Consider the following 22,141-nt stretch of genomic DNA (forward strand, 5'->3'; position numbering starts at 1 on the left):
AGACACTACTAAATAAAGTGTTCAAAATGAAGAGATAGTGGTTAAATTACAACAATAAAAAATTGTGAGAGGACAATATGAAGGATTAAAGTTAAAATTTTAATTTCCTAAAGTGAGTTATATACCTACCAGGGCAAGAATCAATTTCACTACACTCAGTTCTCTGAAGACTATGATAGTTAAGAGTTATGCCTTTTTATAAAGGAGAATAGTTTAAGGTGTTACACTGAAAAATTCATGAAGTACACAAACAACAGCAATAATGGTAATAAAACTGCAAAATGGGACATCCATTAACTAATAAAGAACACTGGCAAATATGCTTTTGTATATATTTATGTTTTGATGCTAACAATTTTGAAATAACATCACCAAAATTCCAAAATAATGGAAAGTAAAATGCTTCTCAAATATGCTTAATTAACTTTTCTATTTCTTAAAATACTGGAAGACACCATCAGTGAATCTAAGACCCAGGCAATTGGGAAGCTTCACAGAGCCTGCATACTGAGTATTTGTTCCTACGAGTTTAACCTAATGTGAAGCAGTGAAGCAGGTCACTTATCCATTCAACTCTAAAATACAAATCGGACTGGATTTATAAAGAATTTAGTAGCTTAGGCAAGAAATCCTCAGACTGAAAACTAACTCTTTACCTTGAGGGGGACAAGGGTGGAGGGAATCTAGCTATCACTGTGCTCAGAAGTAATGGGTAAAAGCTTGCAACATCAAATCCCAGTGGCAATCCTAACGCAAGGGGCAGTTCTAACCATCAGAACTGCAAATTCAGGACTCTGGCAAAATAACAAATATCTCCCCCTTTTAAAATGTTTATATAGAATAAAATATTTAAATTTTAATTTTAAATATCATCATCAAGAAAAAATCTCCCTCTGAAATAAACACCAAAGAATAGCAAAACTTTTTTAGAGGCTTTTCAGAAATAAAAACTGGAATCATGTCTTTTAACTATGAACACATAATTACCATATTTTTCAGACTATAAGACACTTTTTAACCACATTTTTTGCTTCAAAATTTTTCTGCTTATTTTCCTCCTCTAAAACCTAGGTGTGTCTGGGGTCCTCACTATAAGACACACCTAGGTTTTAGAGGAGGAAAATAAGCAGAAAAATTTTGAAGCAAAAAATGTGGTTAAAAAAAAAAGTGTCTTCTAGCCCAAAAAATGCGATAATCACCATATTATCAAATCAGTAGGACTTAATTTTTTTAAGCAAAGATAGACATTTATGTTGGAGAGATGGGTACACCTTTAGGGAAGACACATTCTGGTCTCTGTAAGAGGCATCAAAATAAAATCTTAAAGTGAAAGAAATTTTATGGGGGAAAAAATCACCCTAAAGATAGCAATGCTAAGAAGCAATGTACTATCTTAAAGATGATATATAGTTATCTTAAATCATTATCCAAAATAGCTATTTGGATGATGTTTTAAAAGTACAGCAGTGAAAACTATTAAAGAAACTATTGGTCTACATTCAAGAGAAAGAAGTATGAGCAGACAAAGATGAAAAATTTCACTTTCAAAAGAGCAGAAGAAGGGAAGATATGTAATTGAAGGTCAAATAAAATGAAGTGACTACTAATAAATGAATAAGGTAAAAAAGTTATAAGGATGACTACAATGACATTTTTCACATTCTCTCTGCTAAATCATAATTTGCCAATGTCCATATTGAAACTTTGGTCTACATCAAAAGTGGTACAGAAAAAGTAACCTATGACTCATTTAATATATATATATATAAAATATAGCTAATGTTTCAAGTGTTGATCCAAAAAGTTAGCAAAAATCACTGTCTTAAAATATGCTCTGGTTTCTTTACTGTAATTACTGAAATTACAAAGTACTAATTACCAAAAAACATGGTCAGTACCCGACTGACCACGACTTTCGGGATCTACAGCTCCTATAACTAGTTACCTTCTCTCTCCCCCATCCATCATTTGGAAGATCCAATTAGTTTCCTCATATACTACTTTTATTTCTTTATGTGTTTTTTTTCACATAATTAATTTATAAAATATTCAAATGCTAGATATTAACATTTTGTAATAAAAACAGCTATTTTTCTTTTATATGGAAAATACTTCCATTTATTTTCAAGCTTTTTAATAACTACATTTAGTAAGACTTTTCTGATAACAAAAATAACCAAAACTTAATAAACACAAATTTTGAACAGGTTAAATGTAAAATTTTATACTTAAAAATTTCTTTTCACTCTATCAAACTTTCCAAATGTATAATTATTATAATTAGAATTATTCATGTTTTTATAATACTTATACAGAGAACCATCATACTATAATTTGCTCTAAAAGACTATACATAGAAACTAAGATATTGGTTCTCAAATGAGTAAGATTATTTATAACATATAACACAAACCGACACCTTAATAAAGGAATACAGAGAAGAATATTTACCATTTGGTTATATAAATCAATTAAGAAAACACATTATATAAGAGTCTGCCTAGCCCTGGCTGGTGTAGCTCAGTGGATTGAGTGCCCGCCTGCGAACCAAGAGGTCTCTGGCTCGATTCCCAGTCAGGTCTGGGTTGCAGGCCGGGTCCCCAATGAAGGGTGTATAAGAGGCAACAGATCAATGCTTCTCTCCCTCTCCTTCTCTCTCCTTTCCCCTCTCTCAAAAAGTAAATAAATCTTTAAAAAAAAGTCTGCCTGACAGTGAGTATACATATGTACACATATGTATAAAAACATATATATGAGTATATAAACAGAGCTAACCATTCTTAATCCATTGATTCTAATTCCCAGAATTGACTTATGACTTGAATTAACAACACGCTAATAAAAGAACAGAACACTTATGAGCCACTTAAAAATTCTATAAATAAATAAATGTTTTAATAAATGGACCACAAAAGTCAACTCCAGGTCAAATGTCATATCAAATATTAAAATCAAGTCCTGGCTGGTGTGGCGCAGTGGACTGAGGGCCAGCCTGAGAACCAAAGGGTCGCCAGTTAGATTCCCAGTCAGGGCACATGCCTGTGTTACAGGCCAGGTCCCCTGTCAGGGGTGTGCTAGAGGCAACCACACATTGATGTTTCTCTCCTTCTCTTTCTCCCTCCTTTCCCCTTTCTATAAATAAATAATAAAATCTTTAAATAAATAAAGTCAAGTATATTAACATGAAGCAAATGCTTGATACTTATTCAGAAATTGTATTTCAAGCTATTTAAGTAAATTTTTTAATGTTATAGTCTGGTAACTTTGAACAGTAAAGTAAGGGAAATCACATGCAGATTTAGAAGTCACCTAAAGCTCACCAGTTTGACTTAAACTTTTTGAAATTTCAAAGACTTAGCTAGCAGAAAAGGCAACATTTTCAGGAAAAGTTAGGAGAATCATGCTAATGGTAATGATACTCACTTTTGCTGTGCCTCAAAGTGAAAACCAAGGTCTATCTAACTAATCATATATATATCAAGAGAGACAAATAAAACTAGCCCTCTTAATATAAACTAACAATCAACATAGAGTTAGCAGAAAGGCTAAAAGAATTGTTAAGTATGGATGTTATATATACCACAAATGTAAAATAACAAAGAATATGAAAGTATTTAAATGTGAACACAATTCTAGAGAATTGCAAAGGATTCTACTATGTTCACTCACTTAAGAACAACATGTAAGTCAATGTTTTGAGGAAAACATCTTCCTTATGCTAAAAGCATCATTCACTGATTTACAAATTCCTACATTTGAAAAATTAAATGTCGCCTGACTAAAGTTCTCAAGTGATTTAAATAGCTAAATACTGGAGAAAACAAGGACATTTTGTTCTTCAACAGATCAGGAAACACAGTGGTAAAAACTTACCTACAAACTATTTAAGGAGTAAAGATTTTGGGACTGTTTCCAAACTACAAAAGGGGATCTCCAGGGGTGGGCATGAGCAAGCCGATTTTGAAAAAGTTCCACAGACTTTTCAGTTGTAAAAACAGACTGATGATTAATGATTACTACAGCAGACAATCTCATCTCTGCCCTGGCTTTCATTACCATCTACCCTCTCTCCCTAAACCACTGCCAATGCCCACTGTTACCATTCCTGACACTGCTGTAGAACCTACTCTTTACACCAGCCAGAGTAACCTTTACCAATAATATAAATTACATCATCTCATGGCCCACTGCACTTACATAAATTTCTTACCCTGGGATATAAAGCCCTGCATTACCTGATTCCTGCCTCTCTCTTTTATCACAACTTGTGCCATTCTTATCCTTAACTACTACACTCCTGCAACACTGGCCCTTTTTTTCCCTTCTAACACACCAGCATCTTTCCCATCTTAAGGTCTTTACACTGGCAGCTCCTTCCATCTAGAAGGTCCTCCCTCAGACCACTACTTGGTTTGTTGTTCCTCAACATTTACATCTCAGTTTAATGTTCTTCTTCAAGGAAGTCTTTATACAATCGGCCCTGAATCATTAACTATCTCAAAACCCTTTTAATATTTTCTGTACAGCACACACCACTTTTTGCAACTAACGTACACTCTTACCTTTTTTTAAACAATGCGTGTCTCCCTCCCATTAGAGTAAACTTTCTATGAGATCATGGCTGCTTGTTTACTGCCACATCTCCACCAGCACCTCTGCTGTAAGTGCACTAAAAGATAACTGCCAAGCCAATGTACTTTGGTATTATAAAGAAAAACATTTAAAAAATAATCTTCTTTTAAAATTAGGTGGTGCCCTGACTGGCTTAGACATCATCTTGCAAACCAAAGGGCTGCAGGTTCAATTCCTGTTGGGGCACATGCCTGGGTTGTGGGCCAGGTTCCCAGGGGGTGGGGGTGGGGGGGCTGGCATGTGAGAGGTGACTGATCAATGTCTCTCTTACATATCAATGTTTCTCTCCTTCTTTCTCCTTCTCTTCCTATCTCTCTATAAACAAATAAAGAAAGAAATGAAATGAAGAAATGAAAGAAAGAAGAAATCAATCTTAAAAAAATAACTGGCAAAATAAAAATCCAAATACCTACCTGATTGACATCTTCACTTGGATATCTTAAAGGAAACAGGAAATATTCCTTAATAGGATTTATGATCTCTTTACCTCCTAAAAAATGTGGGCCTATCTTTTTGTGTTTCTGACCTAAGTGAACAGCCAACACCCTAGCAGTAGCATAAATAAGATATTTGGGAGCCATCCTTGATACTTTCTTCTCCAAGTCCTATCATAAATTTGTCTTTTAAATATACTGAATACATCCACTCTGTCCCTCTCTTCTACCATCACTTCCCCACCCACTTTCTAAACTACCATTTCTCACCTGAATTACCCAACTAATCTCTTCACTTCTCTGGCATCCCCCCTCCTCATTTGCTCCACTGCAGCTCAGTGATCTATTCAAATACGATCTAATTTATCACTTGCCTATTTAACATTCTTTAAACAGTCTGTTCTAGATCCTCTAGTATCATTTCTCACCACTCCCCCATCCATTCTTCCATTGATTCATTCAACAATATATATACTGAATACCCACTGACAGACTGATATAAAATGGACAAAGATGCTGATCTCATGAATCTTATAATCTAATAGAGGAAGTTATCACCAACAAATACTAAGTCACGGTCACATAGTAATAAGTACTAAGATGAAGAAAAAAGCAGTGTAAGTTCATAGAACAATTGTTCACCATAGGGGCACAATGAAAAATTGGCCCCAATGAAAACGTGGCCACGTTTTTGGATTGTTCCAATAATGAGAAGATGAAATTGGGGGATTTAGTTGGCGAACTCCAGGGATGCTGACTGTCCTGTAGGAGAGGCCAGTCCCACACACAAAGTACTGTTCTCATCCACGACACTTTCACACATCCATGTAGGTGAAAAACCTGCTTGTAATTATCTACCTCCTAATTCCATTTTATATACAAACATAAAGGAGTTTTATACAATTCTAATACATAGGTTTCCCAGGAATGGAATTACCTTATAAAGTAAAGATGACTGTATACTGTGTTTAGTTTACAACTTTACTAAGAATTGATCACCATTTGAAAAACCAATTCACTCAGTAATGCAACTTAGTCACAAATACAAAATGACTGTGTACGCTCCCATTTGTAGTGCTACCTTAATGATACCATGTGTATAAGCATCTAACTATTTCATTATGTCTTTACTAATAAAAACTGTTCCTGGGTATATACATTATTAAATATATGTTAATTTGTTATAAATTACTTTTATTTCATGTCTTTCTCATTAACCTTAGGGTATTTATTTAATTATGTATGTTGGAAAGTCATATGCGATAATTCATTCATTTAAAAAAATTTACTGAGCACCTACTTATGTTCAAATCATTATTCTAAGCACTTCAGATACAGTAGTGAAAAAAAAATATCCTGACTAACATAACTGTAATAAGTAAGTCAAATTTTTAGTTTGTTAGAAGAGAAAGCAGAGCCAGGTAATGTGAGTTGGGAATGCTGAATGGGTTGAGCACGTAGGATGCAAAAATTAAACAGGGTGGTCAGTAGGCCTCACTGGGAAGGTGAAAGCTGAGCAAAGCCATAAGGTAAGCGAGACAGTCAAGTGCAAAAAGGGGTAAAGCTTTAAGCTCGGCACTCATATGGCATTTCTGAGGAACAGCAAGGAGACCACTGCATCCACACTACCTCCTAAATATTTCTTACATCTCTATATTGTAGTAACCTCTTTTTAAGTCTGTTCAAAGACTAGACTGTAAGCTTCACTAAGTCAGAGGCCATGTTTTCTCTTTTTAATATCATCAATACTGCACAGAGTGCCAGATACACAGTAGACACCCATTAAGCATTTGCTGTATGAAGAAAATAAGTGATGAATGAACCAGAAAAGTTTTCTGAAGCAACTGATAACCAAACCTCAAAAAATATTAGAACTAGAAATCAGAAAAGAATTAAATGACTGAAATGACAATATAATAAAACCAAAAGAAAAGTCAGTAAACTAAAATCTAGACAAAATCCCAAAGGTAAAAAATATTAGGCCATAATTGTTAAAGTAACAAGATGAATTTAAATATAATAAAATCTCGTAAGTAACTTACTCATTCTGTCTCTTAATAAAATGATGTACTATGCAATATAATCTATCTATAAGATCAGACCCAGATTTCTTACTAAAATGTTTTATCTACTTTAGACTAAATATTCTTGTACTAAAACATATGCATAAAGCTTTTTTAACACAGTGGTAAAGTTGATTTTAACAAATCACAGACTTAAATGCTGACAGACAATTTAGAGACCAACTACTCCAATTCTCTCATTTTAGGGATGACAAGTTGAGGATGAGAGAATTCAAAGGATCTGTCAAAGGTCACAGCAAGTTAGTGATATACCTGCTAGGTTTAACATTCTGTTTATGAGTAGATACCAAAATAACTTACAGGACTTTTTAAATACTAAAGAAGCACTATCACTACCATACTACTTCAAGGAAAATGACAGAATCACTGTCTACTATATTCCTGGGCCAGGTAAAAATAAAATCATTTTAAAATTCAATATTTAAAATAAGAAACTGAAATTCTACTTAAGAAAAAAAAACTATATGGCCAAAAATAGAATTAAGTAATAAAATAAACCAAAAATTTGCTCTGGTTATTTCTGCTTAACAGTAAGTACTGGCATTAGTACCCTGTTGTCCCTAAAACTAACATACTCCCCCAAATAGTATCTAAAATCCATATCTATTTATTATTAAGTAGTCTCATTAACCAAATAAAATGAAGATGAAGGAAATTTCTAGTAAGAGAACAGGGATAATTTTTATAATCAATATTCTTATGATTACAAACTATATTTTGCACATTTAAAGATAAAGAATTATGTCCATTGTATATTTCACCATATTAAGTCTTGAATCACTAATCTGAAATTAAAGAAATCTTAGAGCATTAAAACCCCACACCTGAAAGACTTACCATTTTATCTAGATGTTCAATGGATCTATAAATCTCCCCCTGGGATTCATCATAGTAACTGTAACGGAACCTCTGACCTTGAAACAAATATCATGTACAAAATAAAATAGGGAAAAATTAGAAGCTAAAAAGAAAGCAAGCGCTTACCAAATAATTTCAGTTCTCAAGGAAGGCAAAGCACAGCTTAAGCCTCTGAGAGAATCATTCCCAAAAGCCCTTGTATATAAAAATAAAAGGCATATTTGGGAAGGTAATAAAGAAATGATATATCACCAGTGTTTTATGATGTTAAAACTATTTCAAATTATAAAACTTTATAGACACGAGCAATACAAAAGACTAAAGAAACAAAACAGCTTAAAAGTTAGAAGCATTGTTAAATATATTATATCAGTCTACAATGAAAAGTAAACCCAAAGAATATGATGCAAGAAAATTTGGTTTACGGGAACTGTCTCAGTGTAACAAGTCAACGAAAGCTTAGCTTTTGCTTACAAACGCAAAGATTTGATCTCTATTAGAGAAAAAAATGTGTAGATCAGAGATATATGTGGTTTCTGTGATTTTCATGACTTCAAAAAATTTCATCTCATTTTCGCAAAACTTTCTACTTAGAGCAGTATCAATACAAGTGCCTTAACACAGGATTCACAAAAGAATACAATAAACAGTCCTACTCTGACAATAAAATCTCAGTGAGGGTACAAGCACAGAACATTCAATATCTAGCTGTTCTCCAAACAGAGGGTAAACTAGAAGAGGCCCAAAAAGAAGACAGAAAACAAAATACTGAGGAAATAAATTTTTCTTCATATTGAAGTCATAGAAAAACCAAAAGAAACATATTATAGACCTATATAACTAATTGTGGATTGTTATTATACCGATTATGGTGCATCTAAACCTTTTTTCCAGCAACATCTTTATTTCCAAGAACTCACTACTTTTATATTTCCTTATTTGAAAAGATTCACCAAAATGCATTTCTAAAGGTATTACAACACACCAGTCATGCTGTGTGCACACACTGTGTCTTGTGGTTCATTTTTAGAGTAAGCTCACATATTCAATTATTATCCTCACACTTTGCTAAAAAATACCATCTTATAAATAACGAGCAGTACAAAGTTATAAAGCCCTTTTGATGTCTTTTTGGAAAAACCAGACATCACAGTTCTTAAAACTTCAGTTACCTGCTGATGCTGGTTATCTTTGATGGTCACCTTTCTACAATATACATATTTCCTTAACTGTCACATTTTAAATTTTCATATACATTACTATGTAGCACTACTCAATGTGGCAGTTCTTATTTACCCCCAAGAGCCATTATTAAGTCAATATTGAATCTTACAGGGTATCCTAGAATCAAGCAAGATGTTCTGAGACAATTATCTGCATTCTGAATATAAAAACCTCTTCTGTAAACACTGAGGCCCAGTATAGTCCTTGCACTAAAACAATTCTTAAGCAGTGACAGTTCAGCACTCAATGTCCTTATATTAAATAATTCATTAGACATTTTCTTTCAAAATTTAGGATTAAGAATAGATTTGTTTGTCTTTAAAGGATATATGTACTTCCTTCTACTTAGTAATAGAAAAATATACAAGTCACCCCATTTTCCCTATTTGCCAGGTAGCTGTCAGTAGGCTCAAAGACAAATCTGAAGTCTGTCACAATAATTCATTGATTCAAACAGTCATTAACTTTTACTTCAATTTCAAATTCTTTTGATAAAGCTGCCCAAAATGTTTGAAGGAACAATTGCATGAATAATCTTAGACGAGGAAATTCTGACTCAATGTCACTGAAGTAAAAGTAATATCCTTATAAGAAATCAAGATGAACATTCTTTGAACCTGACCTGCTTCAGGTGTATACTAACGCATTTTTTGCTCTTTCTTCTGGAGATAGCTGTTACTTTTAACTGTCAATAATCCCTGTGACCAGGAAATAACTGTCTTTTTGAAAACTACTCTTGGGTGCAAAGAAAAACACATGTACTTTGTGATCACCATTTGCAACTCAAAAGTCTGTTTTGTTTATCTCCAATTTCAGAACTACTACTGTTTCAAATAGTTGAAGGTGGCCAAACCTGCCTTCATCCTAAGTGAAATGGGTAACTATATTTTAAAATGTTGTCTTGCTCATATGGATCATTTTAGAGTAAGTTGCACTTAAAAACTACTTCTGAAGTAAAAGTACATAGAATGTTTGAAAACTAAAAATGCTAAATCAACATGTAACTTAAGACAAAATACACAGCAAATCAATGAGTCAATAGTTCGGAGAACTGAGTAGAAATATTTGATGAGCTCTAAAGAATCTATCTGTTAAGAAGCTAAATTCACACTACGTATAGCTACTACACTGAAAAAAATCTAACTTATACCAGCTCAAACTGTCTCACAATTTTTAAAAACTGTACAGATATTTTAAAATTATTCCAGTAATTTATTCTGGTCAACACACATACAGAAAGCATCTAATTTAAAACGAATAACTGCCATCATCGCAGCCTGTGCGTGTGTGTGCACGCACTAATATGCACTCGATTTTAGATTTGAATTTGAGTTCAAAAGATCTTGTTTCTAATTACTAAAAAAATAAGTTTACCAAGATTTTACTTAATAAGAAATAAAAGAAATGGCAATAATATCACAATGCTCTAATCATAAATGTACCTTTAAATATTTATTGCTAATTTATAATATATTACCATTTCATGTACCTCATGTGCAGACATAGTTTGTTTTACAATAAATATTTCTAACATTCACTAAAGCTTACCCACCTAAACTGAACAAAAAATACAGTTGCCTATGCACCTGGAGAACTGGACTTGTGTACTTTTACAAGTATGAATAAAGCATATCACATAGTAAGAGAAAATTACTTACCTGAAACTTATCCTTTCAGAAGGTACACTGGGAAAATGGATTCTCTGAGCCCCTGTTTCAACTCCAAGTATGAGCTTTCTAGCTTTAAGAGCCATTGAGGCTGCCCCTAGGGGCAGCACAAGCTTTGAACTCCCCTAGTGAGTATGTCAGTAGTTTCTTCAGGTGCCTTCCCTCAGTTCTTTTCAAATTCAAATGATGAGAGAAAAAATAACCCAAGAAAAAAAATCCTGTAAAGTAGAAACCTTACTCTTTGAGGGAAGGAGGGTAGCTCATTTGTGAATCCATTCCAGAGCACGCTTTCTGAGAAAAAGAAATACAGGTAAGTAATTTTCCCATCTCCAAAGGTGACTGGTGATTAATGAGTGGATTCACAGAGTGTGGAGAATAAGCTCCAGGGATGTCTGTTTCACACACAACTAATGAGGACAAACATAACAATGAATGGCACAAGAACCAACACTACTTTTTAAGTACCCCGAACAAAAAGTAAAAGAATACATATACTAGATACCTCAACATTAAGCTATACACTGGATTGCGGAATTCAACGAGGAGCTTGGAACACTAATCTATAAAGCCCTCAAAAGATCAGTCAGTAAGGCAGACTTTCAGACATCTGTCCAGTAAACATTGCACTGTTACACATTCACTTAACCCCTTTATGTTTATATGTTAAGACATTTTAAAATATTTTAGTAAAACTTAGAACCTTAGGAGGTAGATTGCTAAAGAATTAAAACTGGGGACAGTCATAATTGAAATCACTATCAAAGAAAAATATATATTTCACAAAGGAAATATATTCTGAGCAGCATCAAATATGGTGATCATTTTTATAAGCAAAATACTATAGCCCTTTCCTTCTGAAATCTTAGTTATAATGTAAAAGTATTAGCCTTCTCTCAAACTTTCAAAAGATAAAAAACCTATATATGTGAACTCATTATGTATAAATATCAAAGCTAGGGTAAGATATATTTCAGGAATTAGCTAACTTATTCCTTAACCAAACTAAATATTTACAAAGTAGTAATACCCTCTCTATCCCAAGAGACTAACAAGAGAATGGAAGAAGAGTATGCATGAGTAATCACTTTTTAATACATGTTAAAGTAGAAATCTGGATAAAGATATAAATATTTAGGAGGATAGTTTTTAATAGATGGCACATATTTATGAAAAATAAATTATGTAAACCTAGACAAATATAAGTTCCTAGGTAAAAATTCAAAATTGCTAAAGTGACATAAGTAAATTTTATTCTTATTTTTTAAAATAATGTAATTTATCATTGATATTTACCAAGTAAATTTACTGAAATTGACTTGTACTTAAAACCACCATAAAAGGAAAATTAAATGAAAGCATGAATCCACTTTTAAATAATCAGTTTCTGTTAGATCCAGTTTCACTTAGTAACTTCTTTAAAGCTAACTGAAAATTGTCACTGAAAGCTGTTAATAATCTAAATTTGGAAACATAAATTTCAGGGAGCTCAGGAAAACACAAATACTAACAGTATATATGAAAAAGAACAAAATGAAACTTAGGAAAATAAAATAAAAATCCCACTAATTACAAAAACTGAAATAGGCCCAGAAAAAATTCTCTTATTATAGAGCCATCCTATAGAATGTAGAACTTGGTTAAGTATACAAATTATAGGGACAACCTTATTTAACCAGGATAAAACTCAAATATTAGCAGCAAATGTCCTTTCTCTTATGTCACTCTTCCTGATAGTAACAGGAAAGATGAAAAGAAGTGGGATCGTTGTAAGTGTTAGCAGAGAAACATCATCCTGTTCAGCTAATAAGATAAAAGGCGAGAGTTAAAGTGCAGGGTTTTTGCAAGTGAATTCAAATGAGGGGATAGAAGAAGAGGAATACAAAATCTAGGTTCCCACCTTTCCCTTAGCTCCCCTCACCCAAGAAGAAAATGAGACTTTCTACTTTGCATCTCTCTAATACCTGCTTCAAGTCTGAATAAAGTTAAATGGGATCTGAAAGATGAACACCTTTAAAGCAAGATACACTTTAAAAAAAAAAGGAAGTCATTCATGTAAATGGACACTGGCTAACAAAGTCAACAAGGCAAAATTCTTTCAGCTACATCTAGGTCCCCCAACTGTCTCTCTCACCAAGTTTCTCACTTTGTGTCTCACAGAAGCTGGACAATACACAAAAGGAAACAATGACTAGAAGGGAAAAATGTCACTGCCAGTACTCTTAATATATTACTCAATAAAAATTTAAAAATTCCGCTATATATATCTGAGTAATTTTATCAACTGTACCATACTCCATTAATAGACTTTTCTTCAAAAAGCCAGCTATTTAGAAATGTAGAATGTGTTAAGAGTCTAACAAAAAAAAATTTTAAGTCTCTTAAGTACCTGAGGAAATGAATCTTTTCTGTGGAATGACTTAGAATTCAGTGTTATCAGTACTTTAGCATGGTAAAATCAAACTACAGTATCTTTAAAAAAAGAAGAAACCACTGAGTATTATCTTCATGAAAAAAGTTAGATATCTGAGATGGGAGTACAGCACTCACTAATTCAGAAAAGATGACTAGCGCCACCAAAGCACAAATCTGAGAAATAAGAAACAACTTCTAAGACAGTTTAGCCCATAACTAGCCAATGATACATATTACTTCAATAGGCATGTTAAACAAAAAATAAATCTCACTTTACAAGAATAACAGCTACTATTACTACTTTAGAAAAGAGACTACCAATTTTTGAATAGCATTCTTGCAACACCTTCAACTTACCCCCAAACCTCAATCAAGCTTCCTAAGAAGAATCAGCACAATGCTTTCCATACGTACAAAGTAAACACTTGATGGATATTGTTAGTGATAGTAATAGTGAAAAAAACAAACAGCTGGAAAAGTTCTATTACTTAACCACCAAACATAAATATAAATATGCTTTAGTTATGTTTAACATTCCACGATCACCAGAAAATTGTATGTGATAATTTAAATACCAAATTTTCAAGACATTAGATCAAATGACTTAAATAATTTTCTGAGAATCTAGGTAGAATGTAAAACAAAGTTCATTTTTCTCTCAACACGATACTTAAATACTGTGGTGAGGTAGGGTCTGTTTACTCTCGAATGCAGTAATGAGGTAAAAAGGACGATGCCACAGAAAAGAGCAGTGTTAAGGGTTAAGGTGTCCACTGATGTGCCACACAAGTTTATGCTGTGGTTGCACATGGTGCCAACCTAGCAGAAGGGCTGAGACACTGAAAAACTGTATCACGAGAACCAACTATTTAAATCATAGAGTGATTTAAAGTGATTCATAAGAGCCTTAAAAGTGAAGAGGGAAGGAGCAAATGCTTCATGAATTTTTAATTTCTAAAACATTATTACCAATGCAAATTTACAATACCAAAGAAAAATAGCCCTTTTTTCAATATGACGCACCTTAATTTTTAAGATCAACTATTACTAAACTTCAAAATTCCCAAGAAACTCTTTTAAGCATCTACCTAGCCCTCAGATAGAAGTAGAGTCACACCTCGGTACTCGTCGGTTCAGAACTCATCAAACCCTGGACCTGTCACATTTTGACAAGAAGAAAATGTTTCAGCACTCTGCACTTGCTCAGGACTCGTCTCACTTGCTAGAACTTGAGTGAGTCATGACGTCACCACACCAGAGAAAATGCTTCATCATTTGGTAATCAGTACTCATGGGTTTTGACACTCGTCACAAGTTCTGGAATGAATTAACAAGTACCAAGGTGCCACTGTAATATACTTATAACCACATAAAATAATGTCTCCCAAAGGTAGCCAATTGAATTTGTCATTAAAGACCCCTGAGAACCTCTGAGGAAGTATGGCAAAGTAGCACAGCTACCTAAATACTCTAAACAAGGGCTTTCAACCTCAGCACTACTGATATTTTGGGCAGAATAATTCTTCAATGTAGGGGCATTATTACAGGATGTTCATTGAGCAGCTTCCCTGGAATATATTCACTAGATGACAGCAGCATTCCCACTGCCCACCCACCCAGCTGTGATGACCGGACATATCTTGAGGCATTTCCAAATGCCCCCTGGAGGACAATCCACCCCAACTGAAAAATTAGTGTCTTAAATAAAAATACCACTAGGGAGGATGGTTCTCTTGAACTGAAATTTCAAGGCCACTCATAGCACAACATAAGAGAAGAAAATACCAGCCTAAATAGCTCAGGTAAATGTTGAATTAACTCTAGTAATGAATGGACAAGAGGTAAAAAGCCAGGGCTCCCTACATCTCACTGAGGATGTTTTTCACGCCATTCTAGCACTCCACTTTAAAATTTATGGTCTTATGCTTTATGCTTTCTTTATATAATGGAAGAAATCTGAAGGATGAACAGGTAGTGACACCCTTAAACCAATGAACACACAAGTCAAAGATACATCCTACAAGGAATAGTATTCAAAAATATTCTAGAACAGCAAATGAGCAAATTTTGTCCAAAAAATTCAAAAATCAAAATTTACTGAAAGAGACACTGATAAATATCTCACTTTCTTTATAATCTATTCACTGTGAAGCTTCCCTATTGTTTTAACTCAGAAAACAATAAAAATCACTTAGGAGTCCTTGAACTTATAAAACATTCCCAAAGAAAACATTTGCTAACTGCCAACATGTTACAATCTTTGGAAGGTAGCTTTACAATGATGGCAATCATGGGCAAAAATTAAGCATCAAAGGAATACAAGAAAGAAAAAAGACTAATTACAAAAAGAAAAATGTGGAAAAGGACTGTTATTGCACAGAGTGCTCTTCCATGTTCTAAAGAAGAAAATTTGTTTTATCCACCGAAAAATCAACTTCGGGCATCCACCATACAACTCTACCTGGAAATGGGGTTAAAAGATTTTGACTCCCACTAATATAAGTGCCTAAGCAAGGATGCCCTCACGGTGTGAATCCAATTATACCAGTCGCCTTTGGAAATGTCTCCATAATCCACTATTATAATCTGATCCTTTTTAAATGACCAAGAGACTTTTTATTCACTTTTAAACATTGCTGCTAAAAGTAAAACTTTCGAAGAAAAGTGACAGAGAACTGAAAAACAGCTTAGAATGAAAAGATACCTTTAACCACAGTAATATAATAGCTACCATGATATGTTAAAATCTAGAACTTACCCCAATGGCAGAAATCAGAAGAAACCACAAAGAGATTACTAGGATCCGCTAGATATTTACTGAAGAGTTTTCCGAATTCCTGTTCTTTTGACTCACTCAGAGCTCCAACCAGTACAGGAATAATGGTAAACTCATCCTTATGGCTTAAAGAAAACAGAAAAAAAAGTCACTTAAGAAGTATAAGAATAAAAATAGTTTCCAATTTGCACTAAAAAGTGGAACATTTATTAATAGTGGTAAAGATAACACATAATATTGTTGAATTCTTAAAATATGTACATTAAATGTTTAAGGAAGACCATTTAAAATGAGAGGTACAAGAGGTACAGAATACTCAAAATATCCATTTAAATTACAGAAATATACGATACTTCCTTAGATAAACAAAACTATTTTACTACCAAGTAGAGTAAGATCATCAGACCATCACCAAGTCATGTTTTCTCAACTACCCATCAAAGCTAGAATCACCTGCCCAATCCTTCTGCAATTTTAAAAGAACATTAAACTCTTCCTCATCTATTTTAATCCCATCCTATTATTAATATACCATCATTTCTGGCACTTGTTCTATAAACTTGCCAAGTGAGACCTACAACACTTAATATTGGCTCCCATAAAATTCACCAACTACACTTCCACCTGTACTAATAAACAGATACAGGATAGGCTGAAAATACAACTCAAATTTTTCTGGCGTCTAGGGTGAATATACAATTCAAGGAAGTAGCTATTATTTTCTAGCAGCAAGAAAGAGACACCATGGCCACCCACAATGTTTATGGCACATCCACAAGTCCCTTTTTCACTCTACAGATTGACAGATTTATGGAAAAGGAACAGCACAGATTAATAAAGAAGAACTATGATGGGCTATAGAAATAGACGTTTATCCAAACCTTTAAAATTTTCATTATAGTGAAATTTTACTTACATATATTTGATATTATTTATATTCTAAATGATCCCAGATTTGTAATTTTAGAAGCATGAAATCATGTTTGTCTAACTTGTTCTGAACAGGACTTAAGGAAGGGAAAAAATCACCATTACAATAAATTCTTTTTAATATGACAATCTGACACTGATGTAGGGCAAACAGAATTCATAAAAGGGTTCTTTAAAGTACTAAGTTTAAGTAGTCCCAAAAATAAATGTTAGCCCAGCTTCATGAAGCTAAATTCGGGGCACCCAAGCGCCTCCCCCATAAAAGCCCCCTTACCCTTGTCAATTGCGAAATAAACAGATCATACAGATCTCCAGTCCCTCTGCAATGCAGGGGCTCCTTGGGCAGAATCTGCATCTATGGAGTAAGAAAAAAAGAGGAAGCTGGCAGAGGAAGCTGCCTTGGAATAGTTCTTTCTCTGACTCTTACCAATTTGCTTAACAACTGCATGAGTGAACAGGGGCTCTTCAATAAATTAAGAGTGATTATCATTTCATAAAAGAGAATCTGAGCTCTAGCAAAAGTTCAAGAAGATTGTTATGACCTTTTCTAACTTCAAATACCACCTACATAAATAAATACACTAAGATCATCAAAGAGTTTGCAAGTAATTATGGCATGGCAGCAAAGCAGTTTTATAGAATATAAAAAATAAGAAGTCAGAAGAAATGGGTTCAAGGGCTATCTCCATCACATACCAATGTTAATAGCATAGCTAACTCACTACCCTAACAATTTCCTGATCTGCAAAATGATCATAATTACAGTGTCTATTTCATAAAACTGTTACAAAGTGAGGAATACTATAGAAGTACTCTGTCAATAAGTTGGCTCACTCTAAAGAAACGGGTCTTCCTTCCACAAAAGTCACCAAACTGTTCCATTTAACCTGTTTGAGTTTGCAAATTGATCTATACAGAGATAAAAGTCTCATACTGAGAACTCTAAGCTTTGATTCAAGATTCATCCATCCACTTCTTTGTCATTCTCCTTTTTAAACAATTACTTACTGTTCTCTATCCCCACAAAGCATAAAGTAGAAAAAAGATCATTAGACTTTGATATGTAATAATCCTAGGTTTTAGAATCAATTTTTTAAGTTGGTCTTCCCTAGTGAAGGAATATGAAAAACAATGTATAAAACTGAATAAACTGTCAAAGACAACCATTTTGTGCTCTAAAAATAAACTAAAAACAAACAAAAAAAAGATCAGAGTTTATTCAATGAAAATGATTGAATTTCTTGGGAAGAACAGTGGAAGCCCAGCATCTTAGGAGCTGTCTCCATCCCCCTGTTCTACTCCACCAACATGGTAGTTCCAGCAAGGTTGAGGATGGCTGTGAAAACCAGCACTCCACTGCTGCAGGGGGCTGACTTTGACTTAAAGCAAAGAGCAGAAAACCCACACCCAGCAGGAAGCAGAAAGGCATGCAACTCTTGCAGCCTGGAGGTTACTGTACCACTTGAGGCAAGCCACAACTATGAGGTCTACTTCGAAATGTAACAGGAAGATCCTGGAAAGGAGAGAGTCACAGCGAGCTTGATAAAGTCACACATTCTGAGATGATTGATGCCCTCCACACAACCCTGGCTAGGAGGCACTCCAAAGCTCCCCAAGAGTGCCAGTTAGGAGGGTAGGAGCATGTCCAAGGAGAAGTAGAGACCTGAGAGAGACAAAGCTCTCACACATCTGTGGCTGAGGTGAAATCTGCATGCATGCAGTGGACATGATGAGCAGAGAAGACCCAACAGAAAGTAAAGGACGCAAACTTGAACACAGCCCAAACTTTGAGTGTGTGGCCCAAAACCTACACAATCTACCAGCAGATGGTTAGAGTTAGAGTTAGGGCTACAGGCTCCAGGTATTCAAGCACAACTGCCAATGACTTAGTGCTTAGCTAAGCACTAAGCAAACCAGACACAGGGACACACTCTAGGAAGCCAAGGTAAAAATATAAGTTATGAATTTTTTAAAAACTGAGGTGATACATCAGTAGCTATATACTATGGTAGAGAGGTTCTGCAGTAAGAATCCATGAAAGTTACTTTTTTAAAAAAATGAGTGAATGAAAGAAACTTCCAACACCACCACCTCCCACAGAAAAAAATTAACAGAATCAGAATCAAGTTGCTATAATATACTAAGTAAAAATTCTACCTTTTAATATTTTATCGATTATGCTATTATAGTTGCCCCAATTCTTCCCCCTTTGCCTCCCTCCACCCACTCCCTCCCAGCAATCATGTCCATGGAACATGCATAAAAGTTCTTTAGCAACACCATCTCCTAAACTGTTCTAAACATCCTCCTGCTATTCTATTAATACCAACGTGTACTTCTTAATCCCTTCACCTTTTCCCTCATTCCCCCAAATCCCCCTCCCACCTGGCAACCATCCAAATGTTCTCCGTATCTGATTCTGTTTCTGTTCTGCTTGTTTGCTTTGTTGTTTAGATTCAATTGGTGACAGATATATATTTATTGCCATTTTGTTGTTCACAGTTTTGACCCTCTTTTTCTTAGTAAGTCCCTTTAACATTTCATGTAATTAATGGTTTGGTGATGATGAACTCCTTCAGCTTTACCTTGTCTGGGAAGCACTTTATCTGCCTTTCAATTCTAAATGATAGCTTTGCTGGACAGAGTCATCTTAGCTGTAGGTTCTTGCTTTTCATCCCTTTGAGTACTTCTTGCCAGTCCCTTCTAGCCTGCCAAGTTTCTTTTGAGAAATCAATTGACAGTCTTATGGGAACTCCCCTATAGGTAACTCTGTTTTTCTTTTGCTGCTTTTAACATTGTCTCTTTATCTTTAACCTTTGGCATTTTAATTTTGATGTGTCTTGGTATGTCCCTCTTTGGGTCCAACTTGTTTGGGACTCTCTGTGCTTCCTGGATACGCATGTCTATTTCCTTCACCAAATTAGAAAAGTTTTCTTTCACTATTTTTTTCAAATAGTTCTCTAATTTTTTGCTCTTTCTCTTCTCCTTCCTGCTTCCTTATGATACAAATGTTGTACGCTTGAAGTTGTCCCTGATGCTCTTTACCCTATCCTCGCTGGTTGTTTGTTTGTTTGTTTTTTAGTTCTTTTTCTTCTCACTGTTCTGATTGGATATATTTTTCTTCCTTATGTTCCAAATTATTGACTTGATTCTCATTTTCATCCACTCCACTGCTGATTCCCTACAAATCATTCATTATTTCAATTAGTATATCCTTCATTTCCAACTGGGTCATTTTTATGCTGTTGAAACAACCCCTGAGTTCCTTGAGCACCATTATGACCAGTGTTTTGAACTCTGTACATGACAGATTCTTTAACTCCATATTGTCTGGCTCTTTTTCTAGAGTTTTCTTCTATTCTTTCATTTGGGCCATATTTCTGTCTCCGCATTTTGGCAGCCTCTGTATGTTTGTTTCTAGGTATTAGGTAGAGCTGCTTTGACTCCCTCTCTTGGTAGCATGGCCTAATGTGGTAGGTGTCCCGGAGGGTCCGGTGGCTCAGCCTTCCCTATTACCCAAGCTGGATACTTCAGGTGCAGCCTCCATGTGGGCTGACTATTCTTTCCTCTTGTAGCTGAGTCTTGATTGCTGCCAGCAAGTTAATAGGATGGATTTACCCAAACCAATAAGCTGGTAGGACTGGCTGTGAACTACCTCCATCTGTGGCTTGTGGAGGTGGCTGGATGGTGGTGCTCCAACATGGTCTGTAACTATTTGCTGGGTGTGCAGGCTCTTGGGTTTCCTGGGTGGTAAAGGCCAACATCAGCCACCACCTGTGCTTTGATGGGACCACTTGGCATAAGCTATAAAGCACAGGTGCCAACCACAAGGACAGCAAGCCAAATCCGGCCCTCCACCTTGTTGTATCTGGTCCAGCACCTTGTTTCTACCCAGTAACAGTGCCGAGCCCTCACTTTACTGTTGAGTAGTTACATTTCTACAGTCCTAAAACTACATTTAGCCCTTTGAAGGCAATGGAGAGGCTGATACAGCCCCCGGTGAAAATGAGTTTGACACCCCTCCTATAAAGCACTCTGCAGATGGCTGCTGCTGGTGCTGGGCCTAGGAAATTTGAGAATTGAGAGTATAATAATTGAAATTGAAAGAGTCACTAGATGGTCTGAAGAGCAGATTCAATATTACATAATGAATCAGAGATAATAAAGATAAAATAAACTTTGCTGTCTGAAGAAGAGAAGAAAAGATTGAAGAAAATGAACAGAGTATTAGGGACTTGTAAATAAAATGAAAAATTCATGCCAAAATTCATACATAGAGAGTCCCAGAAAAGGAACAATATAGATATTAGAAGAAATAATGGCTGAAAATTTTCCAAATTTATTTAAAAACATTAATCTACAGATCCAAAAAATGTAACAGCCCAAACTAGGGTAAGTGCAAAGAGATTCCCACTTAAATAGACCATAATGAAAATGATGAACACCAAAGACAAAGAGAAAATCTTGAATGCAGCTACAGGAAAATGATTCATAACTTATAGGCTAGCCTTTCAACAAACAGTACTGGGATAACTGCACATCCATATGAAAAAAAGGTGAACTTAGAACTTCACCTCATACCAGAGACACACAAACAAGTAACTCAAACTGGATCACAGACATAACTATAAGAACTAAAACTACTGCCCTCTAGAACAGGAGTAGCAAACATCTTTTGAAAGGGGCCATCAAGTATATATTTCAGGTTTCCGGAGCCATACAATATTCGTAGCCAACTAGACAACTGTGACCATAAAAAGGAAACAGCCACAGATAATACCCCACAGGGTGGGGCAAACATAGGTTTACAGTTGTAAGTACACAAAACACAGTTTATTCTTGTATTATAATTTATTAATTATTGTGTTATTTTCCATACCAGCAACTGTAAACCTACCTTTTGCCGACCCTGTATATGAATGAACAGGTGTGGCCATGTTCCAATAAAACATTTACAATAACAAGCTGTGGGCCTGATGTGGTCTGCAAGCTGCAGGTTCCTGGTTCCTGTTCAAGAAGGTAAAATCTTTATGACCCTGGATTAAGCAAATATTTCTTATATATGAAACAAAAAACAGAATCTATACAAGAAAAATGAGGGGAAATGAATTCATCAAAAACTTT

At 34.8% G+C, this 22,141-nt stretch overlaps 1 protein-coding gene across 4 annotated transcripts in view; it reads right to left on the minus strand.

Annotated features, from left to right (window-relative positions):
- The window catches only part of LOC114499315 (protein MEMO1), a 110,792-nt gene that overhangs the window by 4,641 nt on the left and 84,010 nt on the right, over nucleotides 1-22,141 (minus strand). For 3 of the 4 annotated variants that reach the window (XM_036027806.1, XM_028515387.2, XM_028515385.2), the window contains 2 exons: nucleotides 16,070-16,212; nucleotides 7,988-8,064 (listed from right to left, as the gene is read on the minus strand). In XM_036027806.1, the coding sequence (XP_035883699.1) occupies nucleotides 7,988-8,064; nucleotides 16,070-16,212 (220 nt within the window). The remainder of the gene's footprint in view (nucleotides 1-7,987; nucleotides 8,065-16,069; nucleotides 16,213-22,141) is intronic. The other variant, XM_036027807.1, reaches the window with a different exon arrangement.

Source organism: Phyllostomus discolor, chromosome 6, assembly GCF_004126475.2.
Source record: "Phyllostomus discolor isolate MPI-MPIP mPhyDis1 chromosome 6, mPhyDis1.pri.v3, whole genome shotgun sequence".
NCBI lineage: Eukaryota > Metazoa > Chordata > Mammalia > Chiroptera > Phyllostomidae > Phyllostomus > Phyllostomus discolor.